The sequence below is a fragment of the Osmerus mordax genome, chromosome 4 (assembly GCF_038355195.1).
Source record: "Osmerus mordax isolate fOsmMor3 chromosome 4, fOsmMor3.pri, whole genome shotgun sequence".
Taxonomy (NCBI): Eukaryota; Metazoa; Chordata; class Actinopteri; order Osmeriformes; family Osmeridae; genus Osmerus; species Osmerus mordax.
The window spans coordinates 1,068,774-1,093,692 of NC_090053.1; the positions used below are offsets into that span (position 1 = coordinate 1,068,774).

The following is a 24,919-nucleotide window of genomic DNA, read 5'->3' on the forward strand; positions in this document are numbered from 1 at the left end:
GAGTTAAAAGACAGATACGCTTGTGCAAGTTTGGAGAAGTTGTCAAATTGCTCTCCCACAAAAACACTGCCTCGGTTTTATTGACTGGTCTAAGTCTTTCAAGTTGTTCCACCAATGAAAGGAGAGGGGGTATTTACACATGTCAGACCAACATATCTAGATTGCATTTTTGAGACAAGACTAGTCAGTTTGGCTTAGTAAACTCTGAAGTCTCCTCATGCAAGAGTATATAAACAAAATAGGCAATCCACATAAGAGCGCATGTAGATTTCTTTTCTTTCATGTTTATAAACATTAAGTTTTTATCGTGTGTGGACTGTCATCTTGTTCTTATCTGCAACAGTTTTGTGGAATAACTTTCTTGCAGCATTGTGTTTCCTAGAAAGCTATCTCATAAACCACAAGCTCGATGGCTGCACTATTAAAGATAGCTGTCTACTGTGTGTGCATATTTATGTGTGCGTGTGTTTGTGTGACTCTGTATGCGAGCGTGCGCGTGCCCGTTCATGCGCGTGTACTTTAAAGTTCATTGAGTGCATTAGAGCGCGCTCGAAAAAACAAAAACTCATAGCTAGTACATCAGTTGTTAATGTAGGCCTATTTAAACAAAGTAAATGAGAGACTAACTTTATTGTCAGATAACGGATCATTTGTGTTGTATTAAGGCAGTACCCTCTAGGAATGAAACGGCTGTCTCAAATGATTAAAGCCGCTGAACACAGCAGTCTACATCTAATCAGATTATTAATCGTTTTGATAATGTGGATTTTCATATGTTCCAAATAAATTCATTGGCCTTTGAGATTGTGCAGTTGTAGGCTAAGTGAGTAGGTGGCATGTCCGATAGCTTCTTTTACAATATTAAATTGTTGGTTGCTTATCTTATTCAATAATGCGAATTATCGGCCATGGTGTCATCCCACGAAAGTAGAGAATAAAGCACGCGTCTTGATGAGCCCTGTTGCGCCTGGGCAACTGTTCAGCCTACATAATGAGTTGCGTCACTAGCAAAGGCAGGCTTCAAATGCAGCTAGCCAAAGGAAAGTAGACGCGAACTGTGGGGGAGAGGAAAAAGTTCGCAAGGAGAGGCAGGACTGTTCTTGGGATCCCTGCAGTCTCACTTTTATGCCTCCAAAAATACTTTCCTTTCTGTTTCTTTGCAACTAGCAATTCTGTTATTTTATTTTCTCGAGATTACCCCGATTTTTAAAGAAACTATAACGACCATGGAACTGCTGTGCCTCGAAATGGACACCATCATAAGAGCTCGTGCCGACCCCAACCTCCTCTATGATGACAGGGTTCTTCAGAGCCTGTTGACCATTGAAGAGAGATTTCTACCCCAGTGTTCTTATTTCAAGTGTGTTCAGAAAGATATTCAACCTTTTATGAGGAGGATGGTTGCTACTTGGATGCTGGAGGTTCGTACAGAAATAAGCAAGAAACTATATTTCCGTGCTCCGTATACGTCCCAAAACCCTCTCAACATTGGACTTAAACTATCCTATATTTACGTATGTGCAGTGTGTTACATCAAACTGGGTAGTGGGTGACATTCCCGGCCATACAACCATGATATTAGCTATTCCTGTAAATTAAATCGGTTTAAAATAAGTTTCTGACAAGCCATAGATCGTAATTCAGACGAGATAATGGACTTATAGCAACAAGGATATGATTAAACAAAGGTTGACAATGCACATGCTTGAAGTCGGAAAGATGACTAGGATTAAATTGTTATTTTTTCAGATAGCCTAAATATTTCCATGCACACGTATGCAGTCCAATGCTTACCCTTGTGCTACAGGCTATTCTAACGCGCCATGTTGTTTCAGAACAGCAGTTGTGGCTTTCCTGACGATTTTACAGTGTCAAAACACAATAACAGCTGTTGAGACTTATTTTTTATGAAAGATGAGCGTTTGGGCTTTACTGCAATCGTAGAAATAATCGCGGAAGGTGTTGCAAACATTTTCTATGTATTTTTAAATATACGCTCGCGGAAGGGGTGCGGGCCTTCTATGTCTCTCTGCGCTTCTTTCATCGAAATCCCTCACCAAGGAAATAAGTTAATATTTTGACACTTTCTTTTATATCATCTAATGGTAATGCATTGGGAACATTCATGACCGTTTGATCTTTATTGTCATGCAAGAGTTATTAATGTCCGATGAATAGTAGATTTTTAATTAATTTTTGAAGATCTGGGTTTGACATTGGGGTGGCGCATGGTACATCGACCACATGCTACTTACATTTTAATTTGTCATTTTATTGCAATTTGCAGGAAGATCACACGTTTATCAATTGTCGGGTCCGATGTGAAAGAGACTGATGAACATTTAGGGATGAAAAACGTAGGCATAGACAATTTATTTATATTTTTAAATATTTTATGAAAATATGACGAATGAAAAAAAGAGTTTCCGTACTGCGCTACCGGAGTGTTTTTGGCTGCGGTGATTGTGACTTCATTGTGAATTCATTTCTTACTGAATGAACTGAAGGAATGCGACCCTATTGACAGTCTGTTGCTGAGAAGTTTTATAAAAAATTAAAATAATCTATTTAGATTTCACTGATGTGTCGCAACTGTTTTGGGTTGGGCTGAAAATCTTGGCGACTTCCCAATGGGTTTCAATGAATTGGTAGCCTAGCTGAGTGTTTATTTAGGCTAATTGTTTCTTATGTTGCCTCTTTCAAGTTCGTTTTGTATTTATCTGAAGATTGTCATGAATGTCTTGAATAGTTTAAGGGCAAACATTATTTCACTTAAAATGATGGCACACTATGTCTCTCCACCTCTCTCTAACTCTCTCCTCTCCTCCCCTTCTCTCTCTCTCTGTCTCTCTCCCTCTCTCTCTCCCTCTCTCCCTCTCTCTCTGTCCCTCTCTCCCTCTCTCTGTCCCTCTCTCCCTCTCTCTCTCCCCCTCTCTCTCTCCCCCCCCCTCTCTCTCTCTCTCTCTCCCTCTCTCTCCCTCTCTCTCCAGGTTTGTGAGGAGCAAAAGTGTGAGGAGGAAGTTTTTCCTTTGGCCATGAACTACCTAGACAGATTTTTAGCTGTGGTACCAACCAGAAAGTGTAACCTTCAGCTTCTGGGAGCGGTGTGCATGTTTCTGGCATCTAAACTGAAAGAGACCAGGCCCCTAACAGCAGAGAAGCTCTGCATTTACACAGACAACTCCATCAGGCCGCAGGAACTTCTGGTAAGAAAGTTGTTTTCATTGACATTTATGTTCAGTCTTATTTTGTTGTTCAGAAATTGTATGAAAAAAATCTAGAAAATGCACATTATAATCATGTGAATAGTTGGCTACCTATTAGACCTACTTACATGTTACTAGCTAGCTTACTGATGTCTTCCTGAGAACAGTCAAACATTTAAAAAAAGGCTTTATCATATCAAGTTCCCAGTATAATAAGACAAGCGCTTTTATCATCATGTGTGGTTGATATTGGAAGACTTCATCATCATACGCATAGGGACTTAATATAAGTTGTCTACTAGGAGATCTGACAAAGAAAAAAATCTACCAACTGTTTAAGTTTTGTGGAATGGTCTCCATCGCCATCTAGTGGCAGATATTCACAGAATGGCAGCGAGGTCACTAGCTGAACTCCAGCCAAGGTTTGGATCCCAGCCTCAAAAGGAAGGTCTACACGGTGTGACTGGTTGTTACACAGTGAGTTATACTGTGAAAAGTAGCTATTTCATCTGCAGGCAACTAGTTGTAGCTTAGTGAGTGGAGCATCTGGACTATTTCCCAAAGATTCTCAAAAGCTCTACGAGACAATATGAGTGATCTGAAGAATTATGAATATATCAACATTACTTTCATATTGTATCTCACTCAAGCAGCCAATGTGTTTGACAACACCAGTGGATGAGCTGCATTTAAAGCTGCAATATGACGCTGCACATCAAGTGACAATATAAACTTTAGGGCAGTATTAGTAATCAGCTGTAGTATAAACTTGTTGTGGACAACGCTAGTAGCTTCCGTATAGACATGGTTAGGAAGAATGTAGCTTCAGTTTCAACTTGATTATGATAGCGCTAGTACATACTGACACTACACTTGTTCAAGACTAGTGCCCAGGACAGTGCTATGACAGTAACAGACAGCAGGCCAGTCTTCTTCTGGGGCTTGCTCCATAAGATGGTGTGTTTCTCCCCCAGTCTCATATAAGGCTGTCTTTTGGACTGACAGATCCACACAGGAAACAGATCAGCTGCTTGGCTCACGTGATCATCTTTTTTCCGGCCCCCATCTTTGGTAACCATTTCTTGTAAAAGGAAACCACAGTTTGCTTCCGAAAAGGTGTTGCTCAAAAGTCTCTAGCAAGGAGGAAGTGGGTGGGCTTGGAGGCTGGGTGGAGTGGTGTTGGTGGCAGAGGGAGGTGTTGCAAGTTTCTTGTTCTCACCCCGGAAATGTTCTGCCAAAGGCTGTGCTGCTGTTGCATTTTGTGCCGGGGAACAGAGAAGGGAAACTGATGTGAAGACGTGCCAGGCCTTCTGGAACTTTCCGGTCAGAGGGCCTGCTGCTGCACATGGGCACAGAGGCACTTTGGACTTGGAAGAAAATCTCTTTGAATGCTGCTTGGTTTTAAATCCTTTACATAGAGGTTTGCTTAGTTGTTTTTCAAATGTTTGAAATCTTGGTTTGAGAGTGCAGTCAGTTGCTGCGAAGAGGAGGCCGTCTCTGTCATATAAAGAATACGATTTTCTGTGATGAAATCACCAGAAGTCTCACTTCCCTCTGACTTGAGGCTCTAACCTCTACCAGCCACCCCATGCCTCCTTAGTCTTCTTATCCACAGTTATTCTCTCTTGCTCTACAAAACCAAAGTTGACAGGACAGGACTGTCAAGTTAGACCCTTGACGTCAAGCTTCATCTACCGTACATTACAGAGCATTATGAATCCTGCATAGATTATTGACCAAAAGGTCAAACATATAGAAGTAATTCATCGGCAGGGCTGGTGTGGTGGAAGCAGGCTTCCTCTGGCCCTTTGAGGCAGGTTTCCAGAGGAACGTCCCAAATGACAGGGCACTAGATGTTGTTGTGATGTCACCTGACTTGGATAGTCAGAGCTGCTGTTGTAGGCTAACCTCAGCCAAACCCTCTCTCTCTGTATCTTTCTCTCTATATATCTCGCTCTCTACATCTCTCTATATCTCGTTTTCTACATCTGTATATCTCGCTCACTATCTCGCTCTATATCGCTCTCTATCTCTCTCGCTCTCTCACGCTCTATTCATCTATGTCACTGTATTCTTTTCTTTCTTTCTTCTCTCTTTCTTTCTCGTCTTCAAGCCAAAGCGAGTAACGTAATAGCCGCCTGGCTCGGCTATTCCTCCCTGCCCTCTGGACAGGCTCATTGTGGGCCCGCACTTGTACAGTCAGTCAGCCTGCTCCAGGCCTCTCTTCCCTGGCCGTAGCACTGCTGCAAGGGTGGGGACGGCATGGTCTTCACAGCTGATCTCTACGTCATCCGTCATGTTGACAGCCTCCCTCTGCCTCTGTCCTGCAGGAGTGGGAGTTGGTGGTCCTTGGGAAGTTGAAGTGGAACCTGGCTGCCGTGACGCCCAATGACTTCATCGAGCACATAGTCAGGAAGCTTCCGCTGCCGGAGGACAAGCTGGCGCTGATACGCAAACACGTCCAGACCTTCATCGCTCTCTGCGCAACAGGTATGCACCGCAGGATATGACCTCACACTCTCTGTTACGCCACTTCCTGTATTTGATCTAAAATGGCTCAGGAACTGCGGCGAAGCAGTGACAGTAGACATCAGTCTGATGGTGCATTTGGCACAGGCTTTTGCTTTCTTCCGGCTCCAGTTCTCGTTTTGCAAGTCGGCGTGACAACAGATAGGTTGCCAAGTCAACCTGGTGATGGTGTCTTGCATCATTGTAGCCACCGGTCTTGCAAAATATCCTCATCTACCACATCTTTCAGTTTGAAATCAACACCCGACTTTCCTTCACAATGACTATAAGACATAATGGGGCCCATTCATAGCTCTGTCAGATCAGTAGTGAAGGTGTAACTTTGTGGTGTAACTGAAGAGAGATGACTGTGACATCCACATGAAAATATGTGGTCTTGGAACAGTATGTGTCATGGAGATGGACATGTTTGTGTGTGTGTGTCTGCATAAATGCATGTGCCCATGCCTGTATACCGTGTCTGTAGATGTTTGAGTGAAGGTGTGTGTGTGATTGTGAGGAAGACACTTCAAAGGTTTAGCGACATGGTCCAGGGGCGATCTTATGTACCTGTGGACCCATGGTGGAACCTTTGAAGAGGGGGAGGAGGATGGGAGGGGGGGAGGAGGATGGGAGGAGGAGGATGGGAGGCAGACAGGCCATTGTCTCTGGCCTCCAGGGGGAGGGTTCTCCCAAGATCAAAGCGAGAGGGAGACCTGAACATGATCTGAGTAACCTGGAGCAGAGGGGGGGAGGAGGAGGAGGAGGAGGGGGGGGGGGGAGGAGGAGGGGGGAGGAGGAGGAGGAGGAGGGGGGGGGGGGGAGGAGGAGGGGGGAGGAGGAGGAGGAGGAGGGAGGAGGAGGGAGGAGGGGGGAGGAGGAGGAGGAGGAGGAGGAGGAGGAGGAGGAGGGGGGGGGGAGGGGAGGAGGAGGAGGAGGAGGAGGAGGAGGAGGGGGGGGGGAGGAGGAGGAGGGGGGAGGAGGAGGAGGAGGAGGAGGAGGGGGGGGAGGGGGGGAGGAGGAGGAGGAGGAGGAGAGGGGGGGAGGAGGAGGAGGAGGAGGAGGAGGAGGAGGAGGAGAGGGGGGGGAGGAGGAGGAGGAGGAGGAGAGGGGGGGAGGAGGAGGAGGGGGGGAGGAGGAGGAGGGGGGTGGGGAGGGGGGGAGGAGGAGGAGGGGGGGAGGAGGAGAGGGGGGGAGGAGGAGGGTGGAGGGGGAAGGATTTTCTCACTTGCATTAGTTATTACAGTAGGTTACAGTAAGGAGGTTATTGGGTGTAATGACTGCGTCAGTGATCGGACATATTCCCAGAGAAGTGTTGTGAAAGGCTGTGCATTTCTTTGCTTCAACAAGGCAGTGGATAATAATAATAGGAATGTATTCACTTGGCAGATGCTTTCAGCAATATACAGGAGATGTGCAGGCAAATGCTCTCATACTGAGCTATACTGAGTGGATGCTCTCATACTGAGCTATACTGAGTGGATGCAGATTCTCCAGGAGATGTTTTCCTGAAGTTTTCTAGAGGAATAGCTGAGCAGTTTGCTCAGATGAAGACCAGGCAGAGGGTTCCCTTTGCTCTCTGCATCTCTCCTCTTCTTCCAGGCTGAGAGTGAGAGAGTCCACAATGTGGTGCATCTGAAGAGCTTTGGAAATGCCAAACCCCATTTGTGCAACGTTCCCAGCCATAAATCTTCACTTATCTGGTGAGAATCCTGCTCTTGTCTCTCTCCCTGAGCAGGGCGGGTAGGTAGAGCTGGAGGAGGAGGAGATTTCTAGAGGGATTTACATTTGCAAGACAGTTGACAGTGGGTCACCTGTCGCCTCAGTATTTCATGCTCTTAGATCCCCCCAACCCCCGTCGCTCTCTTAGAACCAAGCCTTCTGTTTTTGAAAGAGAGAAAGAAAGAAGGAGAGAGCGGTAGGAAAGGTTTATAAAAGCCCTCTCAGTTTTTAATGGTTCCTCTCTTTGATAAAATAGTTCCGTTCGAAGGCACTTGGTGGGATTTTGTCAGATGGGTGCAGTGCAGCCCCCCCCTTAGTATTAATTAATAACATCTCGGACGTTCCATTCAGCGCTATGCAAATGTGTCCTGGGCTCAGAGCGAGTCTGGGAGAAAGGAGACAAAAGGCCGGCCCCTACCTTTCATATGCACAGGCATGCAAGGGTCAGCTCAGCGGGGGCGCTTGATACCAACACCATCACATCCCTCGGGCTGCCTGGAGGAGAATGGAGGGGGGAACAAGCTCATTAAGGGAGATTATGGCCTGTACCTTCAGTCAGACACCAAGCACTTCTTATGTCCCCCACCATCTCCCACCATCTCTCGAGAGTGGAGCTATGTGACTGCAATCAGCTCTACCAAATTTGATCCTGAGCTGGTTCTAGAACTGTATGCTCATGTCTTCATCAGGTTTTGGAAATCTATGTACATTAGGGTCTTTTGGAGTTTGGTGGTTCTGGTGGTCTGGATTCTATTTCATGTGCTGGTTCTGGAACAATGCTGGACTGTTCTTCATGGTCTGGTTGTAGAACTGTATGTTCTTCATAACCTATTTCAGGAACACAGTGGGAGTTATGGTCTATTTAAACACTGACCATGTCAGTGGTGATAAGTTCTCTGAGACATCGAGACAGTTGAGATCCTTCCTAGGTTCTGTTTTTGTTTCTCTTTAACCCCGTACTAGCATGTGCTCTGGACGGATTGTTCTGATACTCTAATAATAGTTCACAGAAATCCTGCTTGAGTAAAAGCAGCCTGTATAAGTTGATGTTGGGAGGTAGGGTGGATGGTGTTGGTAGGAGGGGTGGATGGTGTTGGGAGGTGGGGTGGATGGTGTTGGTAGGGGGGGTGGATGGTGTTGGGAGGTGGGGTGGATGGTGTTGGTAGGGGGGGTGGATGGTGCTGGTAGGGGGGGTGGATGGTGTTGGTAGGGGGGGTGGATGGTGTTGGGAGGGGGGGTGGATGGTGTTGGGAGGTGGGGTGGATGGTGTTGGTAGGTGGGGTGGATGGTGTTGGTAGGGGGGGTGGATGGTGTTGGTAGGGGGGGTGGATGGTGTTGGGAGGTGGGGTGGATGGTGTTGGTAGGGGGGATGGATGGTGCTGGTAGGGGGGGTGGATGGTGTTGGGAGGGGGGGTGGATGGTGTTGGTAGGTGGGGTGGATGGTGTTGGTAGGTGGGGTGGATGGTGTTGGTAGGGGGGGTGGATGGTGTTGGTAGGGGGGGTGGATGGTGCTGGTAGGGGGGGTGGATGGTGCTGGTAGGGGGGGTGGATGGTGTTGGTAGGGGGGGTGGATGGTGCTGGTAGTGGGGGTGGATGGTGTTGGTAGGGGGGGTGGATGGTGCTGGTAGGGGGGGTGGATGGTGTTGGTAGGGGGGGTGGATGGTGTTGGTAGGGGGGGTGGATGGTGTTGGTAGGGGGGGTGGATGGTGTTGGGAGGGGGGGTGGATGGAATGTTCCAGCAGGATATAGAACCCACTTCCTCTCCTCCACACTAATGAACAGTGATTCATCCTACAGCTCCTGTACACACACAGGATTTGTTGTAAGCAAACAGGAGAAATGTGTGTGTGTGTGTGAGAGATAGTGTGTGTGTGAGATAGTGTGTGTGTGTGTATCAGGGTACAGCCTCTGCATCATGGAATCGTGGGATGACAAATGGTGTATCATCAAGAGGCATGCGCTGGACACCCCTCCTACACACACCCACACACCTCACTGGTGTAACCAACACCATGCCGGAAATTACCGGATGGCTTAGTCACTCTGAGACCATATCAAAGAAAGCAGTGCGACTGTTAACAGAGCCTGTTAACACGGGATGTATTCTAGAAGTTACCATTTACCACACATACTCACATGAGGGGTTGACTGTGAAGTCAGTGTAATCAGCAGATGGACCCAACTTGTACACAACAGAGAAGGGGAGGGATAGACAGGTGATTATCTGTCTCTTTCACCTCCTCCTTCCCCTGTTCCTCTTTCTGTTCCCTCTGCTCTGATCCAGAGTGCTGCTGTTACTCAAGTCCCAGGGCCACCGTGGCGCAAGAGTTGTTACTGGATCTAAAGAGGATTCTTTAGCCATGGCTGTGCTGTGGTGGATTAAACTCTGTCTTTCTGTCTCTCTCTCTCTCTCTCTCTCTCTCTCTCTCTCTCTCTCTCTCTCTCTCTCTCTCTCTCTCTCTCTCTCTCTCTCTCTCTCTCTCTCTGTCTCTCTGTCTCTGTCTGTCTCTCTCTCTCTCTCTCTCTCTCTCTCTCTGTCTCTCTCTCTCACTCACTCACACACACACACACACACACACACACACACACAGAGATACATACACACACGCAGGCCGTAGTGACCTACACATAAACCCAATGTCCTCCTCATTTTCTTGAGAAACAAAAGTTGGAAATAATTTGTTATGGAATGATGAAACCAGCGAATCAAAATGTTGGATGATGATTATTTCCTGTTAGATAACTTCCCTCCTCTCTTTATTGCCCTCTCCATCAAACTTTGTTTATTTCTCTCGTCTTCCTTTTTTCTCTGTCACTTTATCTCTCCCTCTTTGTCTCTGTCTCTCTCTCTGTGTCTTCTTCTGAATCTGCCAGCGACTCTGTGAGGGTGCCCTGTGGGCAGGTCTGCAGTCAGGCTGTGTGTCTGCAGACCTTGTTTTGACTACCAGGTCCACTCCATTAGTGGTGAAGCGTACCGCCTTGCCAATCCCAGACTGATGTTTGTATTTGACCTTAATCAATCAACAAACCCCGGCTCCTCAAAACGTTTAAGCCTCTTAAAAAACAAAGTCAACAGGCCTCACATCTGTGCACAACACAGACTCTTGATTTATTGCGCCAGGAGAAAAAAAATCCAACCTTTTTGGCTGTCAGTCAATTTTCCAGCTCTAATTAATTTACAAGTTGGCTGTTTATACAGTACAGGGCATCTCCCCCACCCAGAAGCTGGCCATGGCATGGTGGGCATGGGAAGGTTGTGTGTGCGTGGATGTGTGAGGGAGGAGAGGGGATTGAGGGTGGGGGGGAGTGAATGGGTGGAGGAGAAAGGAGTATTGAAGGATGTAAGCCCAGGCCAGCCCAGGCCAGCCCAGCCCAGGCCAGGCCAGCCCAGGCCAGGCCAGCCCAGGCCAGCCCAGGCCAGGCCAGCCCAGCCCAGCCCAGCCCAGGCCACCCCAGGCCAGGCCACCCCAGGCCAGGCCAGCCCAGGCCAGCCCAGGCCAGCCCAGGCCAGGCCAGGCCAGCCCAGCCCAGGCCAGCCCAGGCCAGCCCAGGCCAGGCCAGGCCAGCCCAGCCCAGCCTAGGCCAGGCCAGGCAGCCAGTAGCTGTTCCCAGAGAGCGCTCCCTCACAGGCGTCTCCACTCAGTTACATATACTGTTTATCCTCTGTATGAATATCAATGAGGTGGCCTGAAACAGGGCCCTTCTTTCCTCCAGCAAACACAGCCCCCAGTCCCCCCAGTCCCCCCTGATGCCCCTGTGAAAGCTGCACGCGCCCGCACCCTGCCACAGTCCTGTCTTGTCTCCACAGTGAGAGATCAGATTGCTGCCCACTGCTGTCTACTTAACTCTACGGTCTGTGTGTGTGTGTGTGTGTGGATTGTTACAAACGTACACTCACTCGTTCACGCATCTGCACACACACACATTGTACACGCACATTCACACACACACATACTGTACACACACACAAAGTACATATACAGTATGCCCGTGCTTGCCTTTGTCCCCATTATCTATAGAAGGCTATGCTCTTAAATATGCTCTTAAAGCTGTGATGTAATGCAGTCTCTCTCTCTCTCTCTCTCTCTCTCTCTCTCTCTCTCTCTCTCTCTCTCTCTCTCTCTCTCTCTCTCTCTCTGTGATTTCTCCTCCTGGCCCTGGCTTGTCTTCAATACAGGGCTGTATAATAAGTTCATTTATTTGTCAACACTGAGCCGCAAGATGAGAACTCAGGCTGGCTCTGCATGTTAAGAAGCTAGCTTAGGGCTGCCTTTACAGCTATGAAAAGGCCCATGTCTTTGATTTGGAAAAAGAAAAGAAAGGAGGAGAGTCCAGAGAAGAGAGAGAGAGCAGAAAGAGAAGAGAATCTCACCTCGACGGTTTGCTTTGCAATAGAATATGGTGATATTCAGGGGGGGGGGGGGGGGGGGGGGGGGGGGTAGGAGGTGGGTAGGAGGGGGGGGTGAAGAGGAGTGGGTAGATGTGTGAAGGAGGAGGAGGGGTAAAAAAAATAATAATCCTTTCCAAAAACTCACAAAGGTGTGGACGTGGTGATCAGTCACACGGTGTAACCCCCCCGCACCCAAACTCCTTGTCACCAGGAGCCCCCCCACACACACACACACACATACATATCGAGCACCCTCCCCCTTCCTTCATCTCCAGCCATGCGGTTCGCTGAGAGAGGGCAAGACTCGGGTGCGTCTCGATGCTGAGGGTGAGGTGCTGATGTCAAGACGATTGAGCCACACTCTGGAGCCCCCCCCCCCCTCTTCTCCACTCACACAACAGCCTCTGGCAGGGTTCGAGTGACATTGCCCATAGCAACAACCTCTGCCTGCTGCCTTCTACAACCCCCCCCCCCTCTCTCTCTCTCCCTCTCTCTCTCTCCCTCCCCCTTTCTCTGTCTCCCTCCCTCTCCCTCTCGGCTGTTTGCAAGCTGTCTCCTTGCATTCTGAATGACAGTGAGGGGAGCAGACAGGGTTTGAGGGGCTTTGAGCCGCCCGGCCCAGCCACACGTGGAATGAAAGAAGGGACCTACAGCAGCGAGCCCTGGCACTGTCTGTGTGCTGCTTTCATCCCCTGCTGCTCCCCGCGCTGTCGGCGCTCACAACCAGCACACCATTTACTCAGGAGATGGAAGAAAAGGGTCAGGACAGGGGAGGAGGGCTGGAAGGAGACAGAGAGAGAGAGAGACAGAGAGAGAGAGAGAGAGACAGAGAGAGAGACAGAGAGACAGACAGAGAGAGAGAGAGAGAGGGAGAGGGAGAGGGAGAGGGAGAGGGAGAGGGAGAGGGAGAGGGAGGGGGAGGGGGAGGGAGAGGGAGAGGGAGAGGGAGAGGGAGAGGGAGAGGGAGACGGAGACGGAGACGGAGACGGAGAGGGAGGGAGAGGGAGAGGGAGAGGGAGAGGGAGAGGGAGAGGGAGAGGGAGAGGGAGAGGGAGAGGGAGAGGGAGAGGGAGAGGGAGAGGGAGAGGGAGAGGGAGGGAGGGAGGGAGGGAGGGAGAGGGAGAGGGAGAGGGAGAGGGAGAGGGAGAGGGAGAGGGAGAGGGAGAGGGAGAGAGAGAGAGAGAGAGAGAGAGAGAGAGAGAGACAGACAGAGACAGACAGAGACAGACAGAGACAGACAGAGACAGACAGAGACAGACAGAGACAGACAGACGATAAAGTTGCTTTTCAGTTGTTTCCGAACCTTCACGATCCTGAATCCCTCCAGGAACGTAAGTGGGAGGAGCCCCACAATAGGATTCTGTATTACTATGACATACACCCATCAGACTGTTTCTAGCCGAGCATTTGGATGTCCGTAACCCGATTGTTTGACGTGTTGTGTGAATGGATGGGAGTCGATGGGGGTCTCACGATTCTCTGTGAGCTCACCTATGAGTGTGTGTTCTGTCCCTTAGTTCTGCTCACCTATGAGTGTGTGTTCTGTCCCTTAGTTCTGCTCACCTATGAGTGTGTGTTCATACCCTCAGCTCGTCTCCGAGCTGCAGAGCTGCTTCTGGGTGCTTCCGGCTCCTGAACATCTGCACCCCATCAACTTCTTCCTTCTCTCCTCTTCCAGATTTCAACTTCGCCATGTACCCTCCTTCCATGATCGCCACGGGCAGCGTAGGAGCAGCTATCTGCGGCCTGCAGTTGGACTCCGTGGACCAATCACAGTGGGGGGACAGTCTGACCGAGCTGCTAGCCAAGATCACAAACACAGACATGGTGAGTGTGACACGAGAATCTTGATGTGATTCCGTGTAGCAGCACGGTGATGCCATGACTTTCATGCACATGGGACAAGGTTGAAATGATCTCTTTAAGTTTTCGATGTCGATCTTTTCTCACAGATTCAACAGATTTTTGACACCCATTCTTTAAGTAAGAGAGATGACTGCTTGTTCATGTGGTCAATATTCTCCATGATAGTCAGAGCAGGTCCTCAAGTGAAACTGAACATTTTGGAACTTGAAACTTTTTACAAACCCTTTATTGTGCCTGGTCCTCCCACACAGAGGTGACCTGCTCTGTATGAAGCATGACAGCCAACCAGAGGCTCTTCATCTGAGACCAGGCCACATTTCTGTCCTATGCGTTTCCCATACGGCTCTGAGCCCTGTTCCTCATTCCAAAGGTCACCTGACGTGTGTGTTAGTGTGTGGTCTGTGTGTGTGCGCATGTGTGTGTACGAGGAAGAGAGGGAGCTCTTAATCCAGCCAGTGGGCAGGTTTGAGATGCTGGTTTACGGGAAGGCAGGCAGGCCAGCCAGCCATTCAGCCAATCAGCACGCCAGCCAATCAGCACGCCAGCCAATCAGCACGGCAGTTGAGTGTGTTGCTGTGTGGATGGAGTGTGAGCACGGTGTTGGAGCTGTGGCAGCACGCAGGTCCACCACCACAGCTTGCCCAGAGGGGCCTGGCTTTCCTCTGTGGTGGGGAGGGGGGGGGCTTTCCTCCGTGGAGGGGAGGAGGGGGGGGATCAAGAGGAGCTGAGGTCAGGATTCTGTAGGAGAGAGAGAATATGAAGTATTCTGACATGGGGGGGGCAGAGGAGAGGTACTGCTAAATGACTAAAGGTACTTGGTGCTTCTGAGAGGTGTGGCTGGTTTGTGAAAGACAAGATGAGCGCTGCACAGAGGTTCTGCACCAGGCTGGTGACTGTTTGAGGTTGGAGGATTAGAGCTTAGAGGATATGTAGCAGATTTTGGGGTTACGTTGGGATAAAGGTAAGGGTTGGAGTCCGTCAGGAACAGCCGAGATGTCCTTACTGTTACAGCAAGGAATTTGACTTCCTGCATGGGCAGAATAATTTCACACTTATTCCTTCTCCTCTCAATCACTGACTCCATCATCACCATGCTTCAGGGCCGCTTCACGGCCGCCTCTCCTCCAGTCAGAAGCGTGACGTGCGAGGTGTACGTGGGGTGGGCTCCAGTGCACATCTTGGTTTGGCTTGCTTCCTCGCGGGGGACAGCTCACGGAGCCGAGAGTGACGAGGGCCAGGCCAAACATGAGCCGGTGCCAGAGCTGATGCCAGCACCACCAGCCCCCTGGCACCCTGCAGGCGTCTGCGGTATCTAGAAGCCACGATCTCCAACTGTGTGTGTGTTGATTGTGTGTGTGTGTGTGTATCCTGTGTGTGTGTGTGTGTGTGTATCCTGTGTGTGTGTGTGTGTGTGTGTGTGTGTGTGTATCCTGTGTGTGTGTATCCTGTGTGTGTGTGTGTGTGTGTGTATCCTGTGTGTGTGTGTGTGTGTGTGTGTGTGTGTGTGTGTGTGTGTGTGTGTGTGTGTGTGTGTGTGTGTGTGTGTGTGTGTGTGTGTGTGTGTGTGTGTGAGTGTGTGTGTGTGAGTGTGAGTGTGTGTGTGTGTGTGTGTGTGTGTGTGTGTGTGTGTGTGTGTGTGTGTGTGTGTGTGTGTACCCTCAGATGGCCAGTGAGGGATATTCAATTTGAGAAGAAAAAAATATTGGCAGTTGTAGAAATAAACTAGAGAGGATACAATTTCTGGGGAAATTGTAGGGTGTGCTTGCTTGCGTCGGTTGCACAGGGGTCTGTATATTTTATATAAAAATGCATCGGGCCTACTTATTATTTATAAAGATTACATAGATTTAAAAGCATCTTTTTTTTGCTGCTCATTTACAACTCAAAATATGAGTGAAGTGTAGAATGAAATATGATGTCTTCTCATTTCCCCTGCAAGAGGCAGCTGACAGGCTGAATCAAAACGAATACATTTGGCAGACCGGTGTACAAATGGATCTAATCTCTATGACTTTAACGTCCTTTTAAGTTGTCCCTTCTCGTGATATTTTCAGGCATTTAGACTACTCATATTGCATTCATTCATTAATAAAGAACCCCCTTTTAAGATTATTCTACGACTTTACCGGCAGAAGATAGAATCGCGATTCAAACAGTACCATCTGCTAACTGAAAATATGCCCCCAAAAACGTAAATAAGCTTGACATTTATTTAGTGGAAAATAGCTCATTCATAAAAAGCTCACTGGTAGCGATCATTGTCAGTAACAACTCAAAATGCGATATAGCCCTGTGTGGAGAAGCTGCCCCGGTAAATTCTACTACTACAGTACAGTACTAGACTACTGCTGTGTTGGTCTTGGTAGCGATTGCGTTGGTTGAATTCGATTAAACGTTCCGTTGTACGGTTTAGGCTGAAATTAATTATTTTCATGAACAGATTGACAAAGTTTAGGCTGTGGCAATGAAGTTCAGGTTAGTAGTCAGATAGTTTCCCTACTGAAAGACTTTTGAGTAAGGGGAGTGCCGAACATGTTCTGTTGCCGTTTGACTTAAACAGCTGAGGAGTTGTTGTTAGCTACTCACACTAGTGTCTCGGGTACAGTAGGCTACAGCGTTGCAGTGAGCTACACTGGTTTGAAACCACAGGTAATTCTAATTTCACCAACAAATCGTTTACTAATGTCAGAATAAATCCTACAACGAAAATGTATATGTGAGGAATGTTTATTTTAACGATTGAAAACAGATACATCATAGACCACTGTAGTATGTGTTGCCCGGGCAACACAGGCTAATGTCATGATGCTAATATGTCAGTGAAATAGTAGACTACTGTTTCCGAAAGTAGATGTACTTCCTTAATAATATCAGCTTATATTGTACATTACACATCACAATTGTGTGTCATATCACAAAGTAAAATGAGTAAATATTTATCACCCTGGCCTCTTTGCTTGTGGCGTTTCTGCAGCTGCCTTGCAGTAAAGCTATAGTTAGCCTAGCTATCCCCCAAGTTAACAGATGCGAAACGAATGTTCTGGCAAAGGTAGTCACGCGTGTTTTCGTGACGTTAGTGACGCAGTGACGTTAGTAACGTCAGTGACTGTGGCTAGCAAATTAGCCACCGTTAGCTTCACTTTTCGCCACAAAAACTTAACTTACGCTTAAACCATGCAACAGAACGTAAATTCCAATAGAAGCAACTCAATCGCTACCAAGACGAAACTTTTGACACCTACGTTGTCTATGTAGGCCAAGTATTTACTGAGTTTTAGGGGGGCAAAAAGAAATAAAAATAAAAATAATAATAATAATATATATGTGAGAGAACAAAGGTTGTGCTCTCGCCGAAGGCTTGAGCACACCCAATAAAGCTGCTCTGCATTTTTTTTACCTTGTAATTCAGTTTACAGTGTATTCACACTGTTTCACACTTAGTTGGTGTAATATTGGTCTGTGCAACACATTTTTAACTATTAGAACATCTGATATGACAACATGTGTTTTGTGGTTTTGAAAAAAAGAAGTGTGTTGACCCAACAGAAGGAGAAGTCCTCAGTGTTCTGATGAGTAGGGCAAAAGGAAAGGAAGCAGAAATGACCAGGAGTGAAAATTGAAAATCCCTTCCTGCTCTTGATCTGCTGGGCTTGGCAAGGCGCCACTCTCTCGCGCTCATTCATCTTTTTTCTCTTCCGGTCACACACTCCGTGTTTGGCCTTTCCTTCTTCTTCTGTCCACTTCTTTAACGGATTCCCTAATTCACCTTCCTTTCCTCACTCCTCTCTCTCTCTTTACGTTTTCCTGTTCCGTGTGTGGTCGTCATCCACTCAGTAATGATTCAGCTGTTACTAGGACGACCCATATGTTTATCATCGTCAGTGTTGTTCTTGAACGCTTCATTAGGATCAGTTTCAAAACTTCAAGAACATCTCTCTTTATCTGTGGCTCTTTCACACTCACTCACTTAGACACATCACACACACACGCCACAGTTCAGTGGTGAAACTGGCTGACATGGGGGTAATATGGTGTGTGCCCCCCCCCACCCCCCCCCCCTCAGGATGCAGACGTCTCAGCAGCCTGACCACACCTCTTCCATCTGCTGTGGTCCCTCACCCCCGGCCACTCTCTCACTTCCTGTCTGTCTGCTCCACTTCCTCCTCCTTGTGGAATGGAGAGAGATGGAAGCGTCACGGACGTTGCCCTTTTTTGGCCCATCTACCCAGAGAAAACGAAGAACGGAAGATCCGTTGCATTGGCATGCTTCCTCAGTCTGGTTCAATGTTCACAGGTGTGATGTGTCAATGTATTGAACCAGCTGTTAGCACCTCCATCCACTCCTCGCCCGCCATGATGTCACACAAATAAACCCTGCTCCTTAGCTTTGTCCCACAACCCCAATTCCACCAACGGATTGGTCAAAGCTTTTGTTTAGGTCCTGTTTAGGGCTGCAATACAGTGTTCCGATCCTACAGTACACCCTCACCCCCCCCCACACACCCTCACTCCACCCCCCCACACACCCTCACTCCACCCCCCCCACACACCCTCACTCCACCCTCACCCCCCCCCCACACACCCTCACTCCACCCCCCCACACACCCTCACTCCACCCTCACCCCACCCCCCCACACACCCTCACCCCACCCACACACCCTCACCCCCCCCCCCCCACACACCCTCACTCCACCCCCCCCACACACCCTCACTCCACCCACCCCCACACACCCTCACCCCACCCCCCCCCCACACACCCCCCAATAGGATTCCCAGCACCCAAAAACCTCCCTGAAAACAATGTGTTTCCAGTAGTCACACGCTGAAGCCATTACAGCAGCCAGTGTGAACCCTGCAGGACTTGGCACAGCCAAGTGGAGAGGTGGGGGTGGAGAGGTGGGGGTGGAGAGGTGGGGGGTGGAGAGGTGGGGGGTGGAGAGGTGGGGGGTGGAGAGGTGGGGGGTGGAGAGGTGAGGGTGGAGAGGTGGGGGGTGGAGAGGTGGGGGGTGGAGAGGTGGGGGTGGAGAGGTGGGGGTTGGAGAGGTGGGGGTTGGAGAGGTGGGGGGTGGAGAGGTGGGGGTGGAGAGGTGGGGGTGGAGAGGTGGGGGGTGGAGAGGTGGGGGTGGAGAGGTGGGGGTGGAGAGGTGGGGGGTGGAGAGGTGGGGGGTGGAGAGGTGAGGGTGGAGAGGTGGGGGTGGAGAGGTGGGGGGTGGAGAGGTGGGGGGTGGAGAGGTGGGGGTGGAGAGGTGGGGGTTGGAGAGGTGGGGGGTGGAGAGGTGCTTAAGAAGTGAGGGCCTGCGTTCCTGCGGTAGGACACAGCCAGTTGCTTTACATGTTTTTGTGTTTTTAGTTAATTTTCTCAGAGGAACTGAGTTTCTTTTCAGACTGTCTGTTTGGGTTAGGGTCTGTTAGGGTTAGGGTTAGGGTCTGTTTGGGTTAGGGTTAGGGTCTGTTACAGTTAGGGTCTGTTACAGTTAAGGTTAGGGTCTGTTTGGGTTAGGGTTAGGGTCTGTTAGGGTTAGGGTCTGTTTGGGTTAGGGTCTGTTTGGGTTAGGGTCTGTTAGGGTTAGGTTCTGTTAGGGTTAGGTTCTGTTTGGGTTAGGGTCTGTTAGGGTTAGGGTCTGTTAGGGTTAGGGTCTGTTTGGGTTAGGGTCTGTTAGGGTTAGGTTCTGTTTGGGTTAGGGTCTGTTTGGGTTAGGGTCTGTTTGGGTTAGGGTCTGTTAGGGTTAGGGTCTGTTTGGGTTAGGGTCTGTTTGGGTTAGGGTCTGTTAGGGTTAGGGTCTGTTAGGGTTAGGGTCTGTTAGGGTTAGGGTCTGTTAGGGTTAGGTTCTGTTAGGGTTAGGGTCTGTTAGGGTTAGGGTCTGTTAGGGTTAGGGTCTGTTTGGGTTAGGTTCTGTTTGGGTTAGGGTCTGTTAGGGTTAGGGTCTGTTTGGGTTAGGGTCTGTTAGGGTTAGGGTCTGTTTGGGTTAGGGTCTGTTAGGGTTAGGGTCTGTTTGGGTTAGGGTCTGTTAGGGTTAGGGTCTGTTAGGGTTAGGTTCTGTTTGGGTTAGGGTCTGTTAGGGTTAGGGTCTGTTTGGGTTAGGGTCTGTTAGGGTTAGGGTCTGTTAGGGTTAGGTTCTGTTTGGGTTAGGTTCTGTTTGGGTTAGGGTCTGTTTGGGTTAGGTTCTGTTTGGGTTAGGGTCTGTTAGGGTTAGGGTCTGTTTGGGTTAGGGTCTGTTAGGGTTAGGGTCTGTTTGGGTTAGGGTCTGTTTGGGTTAGGGTCTGTTAGGGTTAGGGTCTGTTTGGGTTAGGGTCTGTTAGGGTTAGGTTCTGTTTGGGTTAGGGTCTGTTTGGGTTAGGGTCTGTTAGGGTTAGGGTCTGTTTGGGTTAGGGTCTGTTAGGGTTAGGGTCTGTTTGGGTTAGGGTCTGTTAGGGTTAGGGTCTGTTTGGGTTAGGGTCTGTTAGGGTTAGGGTCTGTTTGGGTTAGGGTCTGTTAGGGTTAGGTTCTGTTTGGGTTAGGGTCTGTTAGGGTTAGGGTCTGTTTGGGTTAGGGTCTGTTAGGGTTAGGGTCTGTTAGGGTTAGGTTCTGTTTGGGTTAGGTTCTGTTTGGGTTAGGGTCTGTTTGGGTTAGGTTCTGTTTGGGTTAGGGTCTGTTAGGGTTAGGGTCTGTTTGGGTTAGGGTCTGTTAGGGTTAGGGTCTGTTTGGGTTAGGGTCTGTTTGGGTTAGGGTCTGTTAGGGTTAGGGTCTGTTTGGGTTAGGGTCTGTTAGGGTTAGGTTCTGTTTGGGTTAGGGTCTGTTTGGGTTAGGGTCTGTTTGGGTTAGGGTCTGTTAGGGTTAGGGTCTGTTTGGGTTAGGGTCTGTTAGGGTTAGGTTCTGTTAGGGTTAGGGTCTGTTTGGGTTAGGGTCTGTTAGGGTTAGGTTCTGTTAGGGTTAGGTTCTGTTAGGGTTAGGGTCTGTTAGGGTTAGGGTCTGTTAGGGTTAGGGTCTGTTTGGGTTAGGGTCTGTTTGGGTTAGGGTCTGTTTGGGTTAGGGTCTGTTTGGGTTAGGGTCTGTTAGGGTTAGGGTCTGTTTGGGTTAGGGTCTGTTAGGGTTAGGGTCTGTTTGGGTTAGGTTCTGTTAGGGTTAGGTTCTGTTAGGGTTAGGGTCTGTTAGGGTTAGGGTCTGTTAGGGTTAGGGTCTGTTAGGGTTAGGTTCTGTTTGGGTTAGGGTCTGTTAGGGTTAGGGTCTGTTTGGGTTAGGTTCTGTTAGGGTTAGGTTCTGTTAGGGTTAGGGTCTGTTAGGGTTAGGTTCTGTTTGGGTTAGGGTCTGTTAGGGTTAGGGTCTGTTTGGGTTAGGGTCTGTTTGGGTTAGGGTCTGTTAGGGTTAGGTTCTGTTTGGGTTAGGGTCTGTTAGGGTTAGGGTCTGTTTGGGTTAGGGTCTGTTTGGGTTAGGGTCTGTTTGGGTTAGGGTCTGTTTGGGTTAGGGTCTGTTTGGGTTAGGGTCTGTTAGGGTTAGGTTCTGTTTGGGTTAGGGTCTGTTTGGGTTAGGTTCTGTTAGGGTTAGGGTCTGTTAGGGTTAGGGTCTGTTAGGGTTAGGGTCTGTTAGGGTTAGGGTCTGTTAGGGTTAGGGTCTGTTAGGGTTAGGGTCTGTTAGGGTTAGGTTCTGTTAGGGTTAGGGTCTGTTAGGGTTAGGGTCTGTTAGGGTTAGGTTCTGTTAGGGTTAGGGTCTGTTAGGGTTAGGGTCTGTTAGGGTTAGGGTCTGTTAGGGTTAGGGTCTGTTAGGGTTAGGGTCTGTTAGGGTTAGGGTCTGTTAGGGTTAGGTTCTGTTAGGGTTAGGGTCTGTTTGGGTTAGGGTCTGTTAGGGTTAGGTTCTGTTAGGGTTAGGGTTAGGGTTAGGTTCTGTTAGGGTTAGGGTCTGTTAGGGTTAGGGTCTGTTAGGGTTAGGGTTAGGGTTAGGGTTAGGGTTAGGTTCTGTTAGGGTTAGGGTCTGTTAGGGTTAGGTTCTGTTAGGGTTAGGGTCTGTTTGGTGTAAAACGGATGGCAAGCTCGGCCGGGTCATCACTGTTGTCATGGGAAACGCCCTCCCAGAGGCACTCAGCCCTCTCACCTAACCCCCCAAACACACATTCTGTTGGCCAGGTCAGGCCAAGACGATAGGCATAAGGTGTAAAACACATCATCAGACCTTAGACTGTCTAAAGATGTGTCCTATCTCTGACATGGTTTGTTCACGTGCTTGCTGGGCTGTCCCTTCATCCTTTCACTGCGTGAACTTCCTGGCCTCCTTTTTCTTCTTCCAGAAAGCTGACCTGGACCAGCTCCTATGGTACATTTGAACATATTCACTATGGCAGCTTATAGATCCAAGACCAGGTCTGGCTGCCCCACCACAGAGCCGGGGTCTGATTGGGGCTCATCAGGTTTAGATCTGCTGTGATTGTTTGTACCATTCTCTCACAGACACCCGGTGTTTAAAACCAGTGTGTGTATGTGTGGTGCATTGTGGATTTCTTCCACCAGGAGGCACTGCAAGCACTGGTCGAAGATGCACTTTTTTTACACCCTGTCAGTTCAACAATCTAGAACACTACTCCCTCTCCAACACCCTGCGTACTCCCCCAAGAAGCCCACACCGGCTGCTTGAGTTTGTTTAGACTTCCCTTGTTTCCCTCCTCCGCTCTTCCTTGGGTCTCATGTCCCCTTCATCATCCCTCCATCATCCCACCGTCGTGGAGGGGATGAGGGCTTAATGTTGTTGAGGGGTGGTCCTCCCAAGAGAGTTCTCAGGTTCTGGAGCGGTGCTTTGATCCTGAAACACGAGATGGAGGGAGCTCAGGTGGATCCCCTGAAGGCAAAGAGAGAGGGAGACATGGAGGAAGAAAAAGAGAGAGAGGCTGGCTCTTGTTAAAAAAAAATACCACCTTTGTGTTTCCCACAGGAGGTGGATGTAATTAACATAGCTTTAGTACTACCTGTGTTTTCACTGTCGTCAAGGCTACTACTGTTTGGTGTGTGTGTGTGTGTGTGTGTGTGAGCGTGGGAGGTGTTGGCAGGTGGGCTGATGTAATGCCCAGGCCTGGTCGTTGTCTTGGCTGTCTGTCTGTGTTCGGGGGGAAACCAGCTCATGGCCCTTTCAAACCTGGAACTGGCCCCTGTCTAGGGCCCATGATTCCATGACAGCTTTCTGTGACTCCCAGAACATCTCTGTGTGTTTTAGATGAGTCTATGCGTGCACACTGTGTCTACTAGGATCTCTAAGTGTCCGTTTGTGTGTGGTGTTTCCAGGATGTGCTGAAGGCCTGTCAGGAGCAGATTGAGCGTGTGCTGGTGAGCAGCCTACGTGAGGGCCGGCAGCAGCAGCAGCAGGTTCAGAGAGGCCCCAGCAGCAAAGCCCTCGACGAGGTCGACCAGTCCAGCACCCCCACGGACGTACGAGACGTCAACCTCTGAAATTTCCACCAGGGGCCGCAAGAGAGCAACCGCAGTGCCACGGGTTACAATATATTGACAAGAAGAAGAAAAAAAAACTACAAAAACACAAAAACTACAAAAAACAACATACCCCTCAAAAAAAAGTGCATGCTAGTTTTTGTAGGTTTCCTATTTTGTAATACAAAACATGTGCCCATGTATATTATAAAATCAAAGCTATTTTAGATACAAGATAGATATTTCTAAGATATATAGTCTATTTGAAAAGCTATGAATTTGAGCAAACAAGCAGTGTTGCATCCCATTTACATGAGTCATATCCCACTCAATTTATGATAGAGTTATCTGGAAATAATATCTTGAAAATATGACTTTTTAACGTGTAGTGGGGTGGCCAACCTTGCAGATACGGGGTCACACTGGGGGCGAAGGTTTTGGTTTTGTTTATACCTTGTTGGTCGGTGTGAGACGCATCATGTGGGCTCTCTTCAGAGCAGGTGTGAAGCCGCAGGCAGCAGGGAGCAGGGAGCAGGGAGCAGGCAGCAGGGAGCAGGGAGCAGGCAGCAGGGAGCAGGCAGCAGGGACTGGCCTGTACGCTGATGACGAGTTGTATGGATGCATTGACAGATCTTTGAGAAAGAAAGATGGAGACGACAGCCAATTATTATTACTATTAATATTAATGTTGACATCAAAAAGCTCTTTTTGTCAGGTTGCTTGTGTGTAGGTGTGTACGTATGTGTGCGTGCGTGCACGTGTTTGTGAGAGTGACAGAGCAAACGAGAAACAGAGACAGAGACTGTGTCATACCATTACTGCTCAACACCTGAGAGTCCAGACCAGGGTCCAGACCAGGGTCCAGACCAGGGTCCAGACCAGGGATCAGACCAGGGATCAGACCAGGGTTCAGACGAGGGTCCAGACGAGGGATCAGACCAGGGTCCAGACGAGGGATCAGACCAGGGATCAGACCAGGGTCCAGACCAGGGATCAGACCAGGGTCCAGACCAGGGATCAGACCAGGGATCAGACCAGGGATCAGACCAGGGTCCAGACCAGGGATCAGACCAGGGTTCAGACCAGGGATCAGACCAGGGATCAGACCAGGGTCCAGACCAGGGATCAGACCAGGGATCAGACCAGGGATCAGACCAGGGTCCAGACCAGGGATCAGACCAGGGTTCAGACCAGGGATCAGACCAGGGATCAGACCAGGGTTCAGACCAGGGTTCAGACCAGGGTTCAGACCAGGGATCAGACCAGGGTTCAGACCAGGGTTCAGACCAGGGTTCAGACCAGGGCATCTAAGCTGCATCACTGCCGCAGAGTAAAGGACCAGTATCAGACTGCACTGTCTTACAGAGATGCTGAGAGGTAGCCAGAGAGATGGAGAGAGAAAGGTGAGAGAGATTTTATGTTGTCTCCGTTAAGACCTAGTCTATTTTTTGGTTATCTAAGGCCCTAATATGAGCGGTTTCGGAGGGCCATCACCTCACATTTGAGGTATTTCAAGTTTTTCCTTATCACTGCCAATGTCCCAATTGAATACAGCCACATGACACTGTGTTCCATATCAGTGGCTGTAAGGTGGTTGAGGTTCTGGGACGCCTCATTGACTGGAGGATACATGATAGTACATAGGAGGACTTTAAGCGTAGAGGATAGTAGAGTGCGGAAACAGACTTTGGTCAATGTACTGCACACTTAGGGCACATTTGATTTAGGTAACCCAGAAAGATATTACCAGTGGTACACTGGTGAACAATCAAGTACAACATTTGAGGTAAATGAAAGGCACCCCCGATAGGTTTGGAGGATGGGATCAGTGTGTTTGGAG

At 49.0% G+C, this 24,919-nt stretch overlaps 1 protein-coding gene across 1 annotated transcript; it reads left to right on the forward strand.

Moving 5' to 3' along the window:
- The first annotated feature begins 1,083 nt into the window (after positions 1–1,083).
- Positions 1,084–24,058, forward strand: ccnd2a (cyclin D2, a). The gene is made up of 6 exons (XM_067234712.1): positions 1,084–1,421; positions 2,991–3,206; positions 5,537–5,696; positions 13,505–13,653; positions 22,936–23,593; positions 23,657–24,058. The coding sequence occupies exons 1-5, from the start codon at positions 1,227–1,229 to the stop codon at positions 23,098–23,100; spliced, it is 885 nt and encodes a 294-aa protein (XP_067090813.1). The 5' UTR covers positions 1,084–1,226; the 3' UTR covers positions 23,101–23,593; positions 23,657–24,058.
- Positions 24,059–24,919: the final 861 nt, after the last annotated feature.

What these genes read in the sequence shown, in the direction of transcription:
- ccnd2a (XM_067234712.1), top strand. Translation starts at nt 1,227, where the DNA reads ATGGAACTGCTGTGCCTCGAAATGGACACCATCATAAGAGCTCGTGCC. An exon ending in TTGCTACTTGGATGCTGGAG is followed by an intron (nt 1,422 to 2,990) that starts GTTCGTACAGAA and finishes CTCTCTCTCCAG; the next exon opens with GTTTGTGAGGAGCAAAAGTG. An exon ending in TCAGGCCGCAGGAACTTCTG is followed by an intron (nt 3,207 to 5,536) that starts GTAAGAAAGTTG and finishes TCTGTCCTGCAG; the next exon opens with GAGTGGGAGTTGGTGGTCCT.